The sequence below is a fragment of the Hyla sarda genome, chromosome 3 (assembly GCF_029499605.1).
Source record: "Hyla sarda isolate aHylSar1 chromosome 3, aHylSar1.hap1, whole genome shotgun sequence".
NCBI lineage: Eukaryota > Metazoa > Chordata > Amphibia > Anura > Hylidae > Hyla > Hyla sarda.
The window spans coordinates 132,357,480-132,369,558 of NC_079191.1; the positions used below are offsets into that span (position 1 = coordinate 132,357,480).

Below are 12,079 nucleotides of genomic sequence, written 5' to 3' on the forward strand. Positions count from 1 at the left end.
ACTACGGGACCGATCAGCAGCGGGTGAGCTTTAACAAACGGTGGCGGACCGCTCTTTTATAACTAAGAGGGTCCGCACACACGCTTAGGGAAAAAAAAAAAAAGATCTGCGCCAAAAAAAAAAGGCTGGCGGCAGACCGCAGCGACCCAGCAGGGCCGGGGTCATGCAGCTAAAGGTGCTACGGACCCACGGACACCCACTGAGGTACGCCGAAAAAAATATTTTAAAAAAAAAATTTCTTTTTTTTTTTTAACCCTAACCTGTCCCTACCTAAATCTAAAGCTATCCCTGGGGATTTCTGTCCAAAGAGGCCACAGAAAGGGGGCAAGGGGCACTTTTTTTACAGTGAGGGGATGGTGGCAGCATGGGGCTCCGTCCTGCTCGCCAGATCTCTGTGAAATGGCGGGCAGAATGGAGCAACATTCTCCTAGCCCCCACCATCCCCTCCCATTACACTGTGATTGGTGTGGCCACTTTGGCCACCCAATCACAACTGTACTGAGGGGGGTGGCCACAATGCTCCAGCACACTGCCGGGATCTCTGCTGATTGAAATCAGCTGACATCCGGCTTCGATCCCCGCCCGGCGGGGAACGGAATCGCAGCACATCGCTCATCTGAATTGATAAGCGATGTGCTGCGATCGCCGACATGGGGGGGTCATGATGACCCCCCTGGGTGATATGCCGAGATGCCTGCTGAACGATTTCAGCAGGCATCCGGCTCTGGTCCCCAACCGGCTAGCGGTGGGGACCGGATTTCCCACGGGCGTATGGATACGCCCTGTGTCCTTAAGGACTCGGAATGCAGGGCGTATCCATACGCCCTGTGTCCTGAAGAGGTTAAGATCTCTCCACAGGTGATCAATGGGATTTAGATCTGGACTCATTGCTGGCCACTTCAAAGCTCTCCAGCGCTTTGTTGCCATCCATTTCTGGGTGCTTTTTGATGTATGTTTGGGGTCATTGTCCTGCTGGAAGACCCAAGATCTCGGACACAAACCCAGCTTTCTGACACTGGGCTGTACAGAGTGACCCAAAATCCGTTGGTAATCCTCAGATTTCATATTGTCTTGCACACATTCAAGGCACCCAGTGCCCGAGGCAGCAAAGGAACCCCAAAACATCATTGAACCTCCACCATATTTCACTGTAGGTACTGTGTTCTGTAGGCCTCATTCCGTTTTAGGTTAACAGTAGAATGATGTGCTCTACCAAAAAGCTCTATCTTGGTCTCCTCTGTTCACAAGACTTTTCCCAGAAGGATTTTGGCTTACTCAAGTTCATTTTGGCAAAATGTAGTCTTGCTTTTTTATGTCTCTGTGTCAGCAGTGGGGTCCTCCTGGGTCTCCAGCCATAGCGTTTCGTTTCATTTCATTTAAATGTCGACGGATAGTTTGCACTGACACTGATGCTCCCTGAGCCTGCAGGACAGCTTGAATATCTTTGGAACTTGTTTGGGGCTGCTTATCCACCATCCTGACTATCCTGCGTTGACAATTAATTTTTCTCTTCCGTCTACACCCAGGGAGATTAGCTACAGTGCCATGGGATGCAAACTTCTTGATAATGTTGCGCACTGTGGACAAAGGAAAATCTATAGGGTGGGCCATTTATATGGATACACCTTAATAAAATGGGAATGGTTGGTGATATTAACTTCCTGTTTGTGGCACATTAGTATATGTGAGGGGGGAAACTTTTCAAGATGGGTGGTGACCATGGCGGCCATTTTGAAGTCGGCCATTTTGAATCCAACTTTTGTTTTTTCAACAGGAAGAGGGTCATGTGACACATCAAACTTATTGGGAATTTCACAAGAAAAACAATGATGTGCTTGGTTTTAGAGTAACTTTATTCTTTCAAAAGTTATTTACAGGTTTCTGACCACTTATTAAATGTGTTCAATGTGCTGCCCATTGTGTTGGATTGTCAATGCAACTCTCTTCTCCCACTCTTCGCACACTGATAGCAACAATTTGTATTAATGTGCATAAAGAAACCAAGGAAAGATGGAAAAATCTCCAAAAGGCATCAAATTACAGATTAGACATTCTTATAATATGTCAACAAAAGTTGTTGTTTCCAAAATGAATCAGGCTTGTCTACATGTTCATTTGCAAAGTTCAAACGCTGATTTTTGTGGTGAGGACGTAGAAGAGGTTTTCTTCTGTTAACTCTTCCATGAAGACCATATTTGTACAAGTATCTCTTTATAGTGGAATAGTGTACCACAACTCCATTGTCTGCCAGATCTTTCTGGAGGGATTGTGCAGTCAAACGTGGGTTTTCAATTGTTTTTCTCACAATCCTGCGAGCTGTTCTGTCTAATATTCTTCTTGGTCTTCCAGATCTTGCTTTAACTTCCACTGTTCCTGATGACTGCCATTTCTTAATTACATTCCGAAAAGAGAATATTGACATCTGAAAACGTTTTGCTATCTTCTTATAGCCTTCTCCAGCTTTGTGAGTGTCAACTATTTTCAGTTTCAGATTTCTAGACAACTGCTTAGAAGAACCCATGGTGCTGATTGTTGGGGCAAGGTCCGATGAGTCTGGGCATTTAAAACCTTCGAGATTGACATCACCTGGTCTTCATAGATGATGTTTGAGAACAATCCATGACACTGGCAGGTCTCAGCTTTGCAAAGGGGGCAGTGCATGCTATAAATTCTGCAGGGTGCCCAAACTTTTGCAGATGCCATTTTTTTGTTTTCTGTTATTTTGAAAGTATAAATGATGGAAATAAAATCTAACTTTTGTTGACATACAGTACAGATCAAAAGTTTGGACACACCTTCTCATTCAGCGTTTTCTTTATTTTCATGACTATGAAAATTGTAGATTGACACTGAAGGCATCAAAACTATGAATTAACACATGTGGAATTATATACATAACAAAGTGTGAAACAACTGAAAATATGTCATATTCTAGGTTCTTCAAAAGTAGCCACATTTTGCTTTGATTACTGCTTTGCACACTCTCGACATTCTCTTGTTGAGCTTCAAGAGGTAGTCACCTGAAATGGTTTTCACTTCACAGGTGTGCTGGTGTGGAGGAGGAGTTGTGATGGTGTGGGGGTGCTTTGCTGGTGACACTGTTGGGGATTCATTCAAAATTGAAGACATACTGAACCAGCATGGCTACCACAGCATCTTGCAGCGGCATGCTATTCCATCCGGTTTGTGTTTAGTTGGACCATCATTTATTTTTCAACAGGACAATGACCCCAAACACACCTCCAGGCTGTGTAAGGGCTATTTGACCAAGAAGGAGAGTGATGGGGTGCTGTGCCAGATGACCTGGCCTCCACAGTCACCGGACCTGAACACAATCGAGATGGTTTGGGGTGAGCTGGAAGACAGAGTGAAGGCAAAAAGGGCCAACAAGTGCTAAGCATCTCTGGGAACTCCTTCAAGACTGTTGGAAGACCATTTCAGGTGACTACCTTTTGAAGCTCATCAAGAGAATGGCTACTTTGAAGAACCTAGAATATTACATATTTTCTGTTGTTTCACACTTTTTTGTTATGTATATAATTCCACATGTGTTAATTCATAGTTTTGATGCCTTCAGTGTGAATCTACCATTTTCATAGTCATGAAAATAAAGAAAACTCTGAATGAGAAGGTGTTTCCAAACTTTTGGTCTGTACTGTATTATAAGAATGTGTAATCTGTAATTTGTTGCCTTTTGGAGATTTTTCCATCTTTCCTTGGCTTCTTTATGCACATTAATACACATTTTTACCTGGGGTGCCCAAACTTTTGATCCCCACTGTAAATGGCCCACCCTGTAGAGCTCTAGAGATGGACTTGTAACCTTGAGATTGTTGATATTTTTCCACAATTTTGGTTCTCAAATCCTCAGACAGTTCTGTTCTCCTCTTTCTGTTGTCCATGCTTAGTGTGGCACACACAGACACACAATGCAAAGACTAAGTGAACTTCAATCCTTTTTTTCTGCTTTCAGGTGTGATTTTTATATTGCCCACACCTGTTACTTGCCCCCAGGTGAGTTTAAAGGAGCATCACATGCTTGAAACAATCTTATTTTTCCACAATTTTGAAAGGGTGCCAATAATTTTGTCCAGACCATTTTTGGAGTTTGGTGTGACATTATGTCCAATTTGCTTTTTTTCCTCCCTTTTTTGGTTTAGTTCCAATACACACAAAGGGAATAAACATGTGTATAGCAAAACGTGTTACTGCAATCCTTTTCTGTGAGAAATACTTCATTTTCTAGAAAAATTTCAGGGGTGCCAACATTTACTGCCATGACTGTACCTGCGATAATGAATAAAGGTCTTCTTTTTCACAATGATTTTTATTTGCTTGTTAGCTGAGCATATTGATATATGTTTTAGAGACTGTTTTAGCATTCTTTTATATGATTGTCACGATGCCGGCTGGCAGGTAGTGGATCCTCTGTGCCAGAGAGGGATTGGCGTGGACCGTGCTAGTGGACCGGTTCTAAGTCACTACTGGTATTCACCAGAGCCCGCCGCAAAGCGGGATGGTCTTGCTGCGGCGGTAGTGACCAGGTCGTATCCACTAGCAACGGCTCAACCTCTCTGACTGCTGAAGATAGGCGCGGTACAAGGGAGTAGACAGAAGCAAGGTCGGACGTAGCAGAAGGTCGGGGCAGGCAGCAAGGATCGTAGTCGGGGGCAACGGCAGGAGGTCTGGAACACAGGCTAGGAACACACAATGGAACGCTTTCACTGGCACAATGGCAACAAGATCCGGCGAGGGAGTGAAGGGGAAGTGAGGTATAAATAGGGAGTGCACAGGTGAACACACTAATTGGAACCACTGCGCCAATCAGCGGCGCAGTGGCCCTTTAAATCGCAGAGACCCGGCGCGCGCGCGCCCTAGGGAGCGGGGCCGCGCGCGCCGGGACAGGACAGACGGAGAGCGAGTCAGGTACGGGAGCCGGGATGCGCATCGCGAGTGGGCGCTACCCGCATCGCGAATCGCATCCCGGCTGGAGACGGTATCGCAGCGCACCGGGTCAGTGGAGCTGCCCGGAGCGCTGCGGTAGCGAGAGAGAAGCGAGCGCTCCGGGGAGGAGCGGGGACCCGGAGCGCTCGGCGTAACAATGATGTTGTTAAAGGTGGAACCCAGAGCAAATGAGTGTTCCTAGGCAACCGCACATTCATTTTCTACACCAAGTAAGGACCATCCTGAACATGAAGGGTCCCATAAATGGAATGATAATTTTTTTCTTTGTGGTTACTGATGTACTACTATTATCATACAATATCATATATTCAGCAGAAGGGAATAAGTGATGTACAAAAGGATATGGAAAATATATATTAATACTTTTTGGTTTTCACACATACACATGCTGCAGTAATGAAAGAACAGTGGATTCTGATGTATCACTTACCAGTCTGAACCAATGTGGATCTTAGCATTCCGCTTTTAGACCATATCTTTATGTGTCCATCCTCACCAGCTGTGGGGAAACAAGAACATTAATGTTACCCAATTGGCGCTCAAAGTCAATTAATATCTGGACTACACCTCTAAAATGTCATAATATTTATTACAACACAATAAGAATATATATATATATCATTTTTTATTTATTTATAAGTCACCAGCAGGTCACAGGACCCTTGTGAACCAGCTTGGTATATTAAAAATATTATTAAATAAACAACATAAAAATTCAGCATGTAAAAATCACAGCATACTAAAATGTCCGCATAAATGGAGCCTTAGGATATATGGCACTAGTGTCCTATTGAATGAAGGTAATCCATATCCATATGAGTAAAAATACAATCACACAGTCAATTAAGCCAGCAGTTAGAATAGCCCAGACACTCCTGCAATAAATCTCTAATTATAATATTGCTGCTGAAGAAAGGATCTACAGAGGTCCTGAAATACGTACAGCTAACACTATCTACTGTTTTGTAATATCACTACATCAATATTATAACCACAAGTTCAGCAACTATCTATTCCCATTGGAGCCAATATTCTGAGACCTGCTGTCAATCATCTGTCCGAACGCACGTTCGCACACCACGAGGACCCCAACCCGCACATCCTCCAGCAACTAGCTTCTGTGAAGTTCTAACTGCAGAAGTTGCCCAGGTCAGAGCTTGCACACGCTGCACGCAGGAGCGCGACCAGCCAGACGCATGAGCCGTGCAGAGTATGAGCAAGTGAAGCCATCCCGATTCACTGAAGTGCCAAACGGGAGACTGCAGTACGTGAGAGGTGCACAGCACCATTTACATCCTCATAGAAGACGCCGTAACCAGGGGACCCCGTTCGGTGAATTGTGCATAGAACAGTTTGGACTTAGACTCCACAGCTTATATACCAGTGTATACTGCTGTGACATACAGGAGATCAATTGCAGGAGTGTGTGGGCTAATCATAACTGTTGCTTAATTAACTGTGACTGTCTTTTTACTCCTATGGATAATCTTTATTCAATAGGACACTAGTGCCATATATCCTAAGGCTCAGTTTATGCGGACCAATTAGAAGGACATTTTAACCTGTTGAGGACGGAGGCGTACAAGTACGCCCTCGCGTCCTGGTACTTAAGGACGGAAGGCGTACCTGTATGCCCTCCGTATTTCCCATCACAGCCGCTCGCCGGGCTGTGATCGGACTGGGATGACAGCTGATATCTATCAGCAGGATTTCCTGTGACATCGCCCATCGGCCAGCATACCGGAGCAGCGGCGGCACAGACGTCGATCGTCAACAGAGACTGCAGGCTGAAAAATGCAGCGGAGGTGGCTGCAGTGAAGATCGCTGGTAAGTGATCTTCACTGTGGCCTTCTAGAAGTTGTAAAACTACAACTCCCAGCATGCCCAGAAAGCCAAAGGCCATCTGGGCATGCTGGGAGTTGTAGTTTTGCAACATCTGGAGGGCCACAATTTGAAGACCACTGTGTAGTGGTCTCCAAACTGTGCCCCTTAAGTTGTTGCACAACTACAATTCCTAGCATTCCTTTCGATTGTGAGTGCATGCTGGAAGTTGTGGTTTTGCAACAGCTGTAGGCACACTGGTTGGGAAACACGGAGCTAGAGTCGGTTTCCTAACTCAGTGTTTCCCAACCCGTGTGCCTCCAGCTGTTGCAAAACTACAACTCCCAGAATGCACTGACAGACCGTACATGATGGGAGATGTGGTTTTGCAATAGCTGGAGGTAAACGGGTTGGGAAACACTGAGCTAGAGTCTGTTTCCTAACTCAGTGGCTCTACTGCTGTGGCAAAACTACAACTCCCAGCATGTACAATCTGTCAGTGCATTCTGGGAGTTTTAGTTCTGCAACAGGGTACAATCACATGGCAGAGTTTCCTTCTGCAAGTTTGAGCTGCGGCAAATTTTCCGCTGCAGCTCAAACTACCAGCGGGAAACTCATTGTGAACCCCACTGTGTGAATGAACCCTAACACTACACTACAAAATAAAAAGTAAAAACACTACATACACACTCCCATACACAGCTACAACACCACGGCTCCTTCTCATCTGAGCATTGTAGTACACTCGCAGAGCACTTTATATCCACATATGAGGTATTTCCCTACTCAAAAGAAATGGGGTTAAACATTTTTGGGGGCTTTTTCTCCTATACCCCTTATGAAAATAAAAAATTTGGGTTAACACCAGCATTTTATTGAAATTTTTTTTTTTAATTTTAAGTCCCACTTTAAAGTTCGTCAACCACCTGTGGGGTGTTAAATGGGCACTGCCAGATACAAAAACTTTTGATATGTTGTAAAGCATGCAAAATCAATAGGTTTTGCAATAGCTTTCATTAGAAAATTTTCAGTATTTCATACTGAAAAAGCCAGTCAAGCAACTGCCCCCCCTGCCTGCTTGGAGACATACTACTCCTGCTGTGTCCATGCATCATCACCTATGTCATGGACATACTTCCTTGATTGACAGCTGTGAGCGCAGGGCTCACAACTGCAGGAAAAATCCTTCTACTGTCAGCTTGTGTCCCGCTACTGTCAGTGAGGACAAGCTGGGAGTTGTAGTTTTGCTAATGCTTAGAGAGATGTGAGCAGATAGCATACTAAGGGAGGGGGGCCACGCCCCATGTCCCCTCCCTTTGAGAGAAATTCAGACTAGTGAGCTAAATTAAAAGTGTAATAAAAAAATAAATAAAGGTGCTAGACACATAAAAATTAGATGTACATGGTCAGGATTAGGTACTATGCAATATATTAAAAAAATAGTTTTTTTTGTTGGATCTGACGGGTTTAGTTTCCAAAATAAGGGTCCATTATAGGAGATTTCTACATAAAGACCCTCAAATTCACTTCAAATCTTAACTGGTCCCCGATTTTGAAATATTCGTGAAAAATTGGAAAATTGCTGCAATGCTTTGAAGCCCTCTAATGTCTTCAAAAAGTAAAGTCATGTCAACTTTATGATGCCAACATAAAGTAGACATATTTTATATGTGAATCAATATATAATTTATTTGACATAGCCATTTTCCTTACAAGCAGAGAGCTTAAAAGTTTTGGAATTTTTCACCAAGAAATGATGCAAGTATCGACGGAAATTTGCCACTAACATAAAGTCGAATATGTCACAAAAAAATCTAAGTAAAAGCATCCCAGAGTTATTAATGCATAAAGTGATAGCGGTCAGATTTGCAAAAAATGCTCTGGTCCTTCGTCAAAATGGGCTTCGTCCTCAAGGGGTTAAGTAGCTGCATATTTCTATCTAAGTAGTAAATTTTATATGCTGAATTCTTATGTTTTTTTTTTTTATTAATACTTCAATGTACCGAGCAGGTTCACAAGGGCCGTTTGACCTGCTGGTGATGGATATTTATATTTATCTTATATTGCTGTAATAAATATTGGGCCATTTTAGAGGTGTAGTCCAGATATTTATTGACTTTGAGTGCCAACATTTCTATTATTTTGTTTGGCTCTATCTACACCTTAGGTATAGGTGTTGGGTTGGCTAGCTCAGTCAGAGTTGGTAGTTATTTTGGGTACGAGCCATCCAAATATCTATTTCTTGGATACAGATATAGTTTATACTAAAGTACAGAACAAAGCACGGAGTAACTGGATTATTTTGGCAGTGGTCTACCACAACGAGACCATGTTCTGACTTCTGCAACAAAACAATTCAGGACAATACATATGAATGAGATCATTAAAAGTACACATACACGCAGCATCTGCCAAATGCCTGTTCTCTAAGGCTAAATTCTGGGGCAAATGCCATATTAACCCCTTAAGAACCCAGGGCGTACAGGTACACCCTGACATCCTGGGACTTAAGGACCTGGGGCGTACCTGTACGTCCGTGTGAATTCCGCGGTCCCCGCCCCCCCCCCCCCCCTCGCCCATGTCGGCAATCGCTGCAAATTGCCGATCAATTCAGATCGGCGATTCTGGGTCAATGGGGTCACTGGTGACCTAGTAAAAAAAAGGTGATAGTGCTGTTCGATAGTGCTGTATCTCCCTTTAGCAACAGGAGTGAGGTGGCACTGGTGGCCATTACTGGCCGAGGAATCAGGACTCCTGCTGTGGGGGTGTCCTTAAAGGGTTATTCCGGGCAAAAATATCTTATCACCTATCGAAAGGATAGGGGATAAGATGTCTGATTGCGGGAGGCCGCCGATGGGACCCCACCCCCCGGCAATCACCCTGCAGCAGCTCGCATTCTATGCGTAGCTGCGTCTGAAGTTTCGGAAACATAGACATGAATGGAGGGGGTGTGGCGTGACGTCACGTCCCCATCTCGGAAGGCCGGAGGTTTCCGAAACTTCAGACGCAGCTACGCATAGAATGCGGGCTGCTGCAGGGAGAACGCGGGGGGTCCACCCTATTCCGGAGGGCGAAAGCGGGAGTCCTCACCTGGACCTGGGACCCCTGATCCCCGGCATCGGAAATTGGGCCCCCAGGAGCGGAGACAGCGGCGGTGTCAGGCAACATCCGGCAGAGCAGGGCCGTGCCTCCTGCTATTGCCTAGAAACAACTCCCAGCATGCAAAAAAGGGCACAACTACAACTCCCAGCATGCCCTTTGGTAGATTGTGCATGCTGGGTGTTGTAGTTATGCAACAGCAGGAAGCACATTTTTTATATGAAAAAGTGTGCCTACAGCTGTTGCATAACTACAAGTCCCAGCATGCACTGACAGCCAAAGGGCATGCTGGGAGTTGCAGTAGCGTGCCTCCAGCTGTTGCATAACTACAAGTCCCAGCATGCCCTTCGGCTTCAAGTGCATGCTGAGAGTTGTAGTTGAGCTGAAGGGTACACAGGTAACAAACTCTGTGTTTTGCAACCAAACTCAGTGTTTCGTAACCGGTGTGCCTCAAGCTGTTGCAAACTACAACTCCCAGCATGCACTGAAAGAACATACATGCTGGGAGTTGTTGTCGTTTTTCAACAGCTGGATGCACACTGGTTGTGAAACACAGAGAGTAGAGTTTGTTACGTAGCTCAGTTTTGCAACCAGTGTGCCTCCAGCTGTTGAAGAACTACAACCCCCAGCCAAAGGGCATGCTGGAAGTTGAAGTAGTATTCCTCCAGCTGTTGCATATATACAAGTCCCAGCATGCACTTCGGCTGTCCCGTGATATTAAAGCCTTGTCTTTTCCCCCCTTGTCAGCAAACAGGAAGAATCTTTCCAACTTGGAACATGCTGCCATTAAACAGCTACGGCGTAAAGATAACTTAGTTATCAAGTCTGCTGACAAAGGGGGAAACATTAAAGTCATGGATCGTGACAAATATATTCTCATGTGTAAAAAACTATTGGATGACAGGTCCACTTATGAGATATTGAGTGGTGACCCCACTAATAGGTATAAAAAAGAATTATTGGAGATTGTAGCCCTGGCCAAAACTGATCGCCTGCTAAGTGATCAGGAGTGTGAGTTTTTGATACCACAGAATCCTATTGTCCCGACCTTCTACGCCTTGCCCAAAGTCCACAAGGGAACCACACCTCTTAAAGGGCGTCCTATCGTGGCAGGCATAGGAGGTCTGGGACAAAATATAGGAATCTATATCGACAAGGTGCTAAGGCACTTTGTCATGGCATTACCATCATATATACAGGATACTACGGACCTACTTAAACGATTGGAGGGAATTGTTGTAGACAGAAACACGCTATTGACCAGCATTGATGTTGAGTCTCTGTATTCAGCGATTCCACATGAGGTGGGCCTATCAGCTATAGCATATTATTTGTCTTTTAGGGACATCAATATGCAGGCCCACAATGAACTAGTGCTTAAATTGATGCGGCTTGTATTGACGCACAATTACTTCCTTTTCAACGGTACTTATTTCCACCAGCTCAGGGGTACGGCGATGGGGAGCCCATGCGCCCCCACGTACGCAAACCTGACCCTGGGCTGGTGGGAGGCCACCGTAGTATTTGCAGATACAAGGGAACACTTTAGTGAATCCGCCCTGGTATGGGCTAGATTCATAGATGATGTCCTTATTATGTGGCAGGGTACAGCCCAGGCCTTTCAGGACTTTATCAAATCCCTAAATAACAATGGACTAGGGCTTTTCTTCACTTTTGAGATACAGGAGAAATGCCTAGCTTTCTTGGATATTATGATTTACAAACAAGATAGTGGTACCTTGCGGACCACCGTGCATAGAAAAGCCACTGCCACCAATAGCCTCCTGAGGTGGGAGAGCTGCCACCCGGGACCCCTTAAACGGGGTATCCCGCATGGACAATATCTCCGCCTCAGGAGGAATTGCTCGGAGAGGTGTGATTTCGTGGAGGAGGCTGGTAAACTTCGTACACGGATCAAAAATAGAGGCTATCCCTCGCACGTTCTCTCAGCAGCATACCAACATGCACTTGCTACACCCAGGGAATCATTACTTATACCCCGACCGAGGGAAGACCAGTTAGGGGGGATTACGAGAGTAATAGCGACATTTGATCAAGGGTCCACCAAAATGCGTGAGATCCTTAATAGACATTGGGATATACTCAGAATGGACCCTGACATACGTGACAAAATCCCAGAGGTACCCCTACTGACTTTTAGGAGAGGTTGCAACTTAGGTGACATACTTACACA

General features: G+C 44.9%; 1 protein-coding gene across 6 annotated transcripts in view; it reads right to left on the reverse strand.

Moving 5' to 3' along the window:
* Positions 1 to 12,079, reverse strand: part of IFT80 (intraflagellar transport 80) — a 188,790-nt gene that overhangs the window by 141,991 nt on the left and 34,720 nt on the right. For all 6 annotated transcript variants that reach the window (XR_008891127.1, XM_056565065.1, XM_056565068.1 and 3 more), the window contains one exon: positions 5,396 to 5,464. Coding sequence is in view for 5 of the 6 variants with exons in the window: in XM_056565065.1 (XP_056421040.1) it covers positions 5,396 to 5,464 (69 nt within the window). In the remaining variant the exon portion in view is untranslated. The remainder of the gene's footprint in view (positions 1 to 5,395; positions 5,465 to 12,079) is intronic.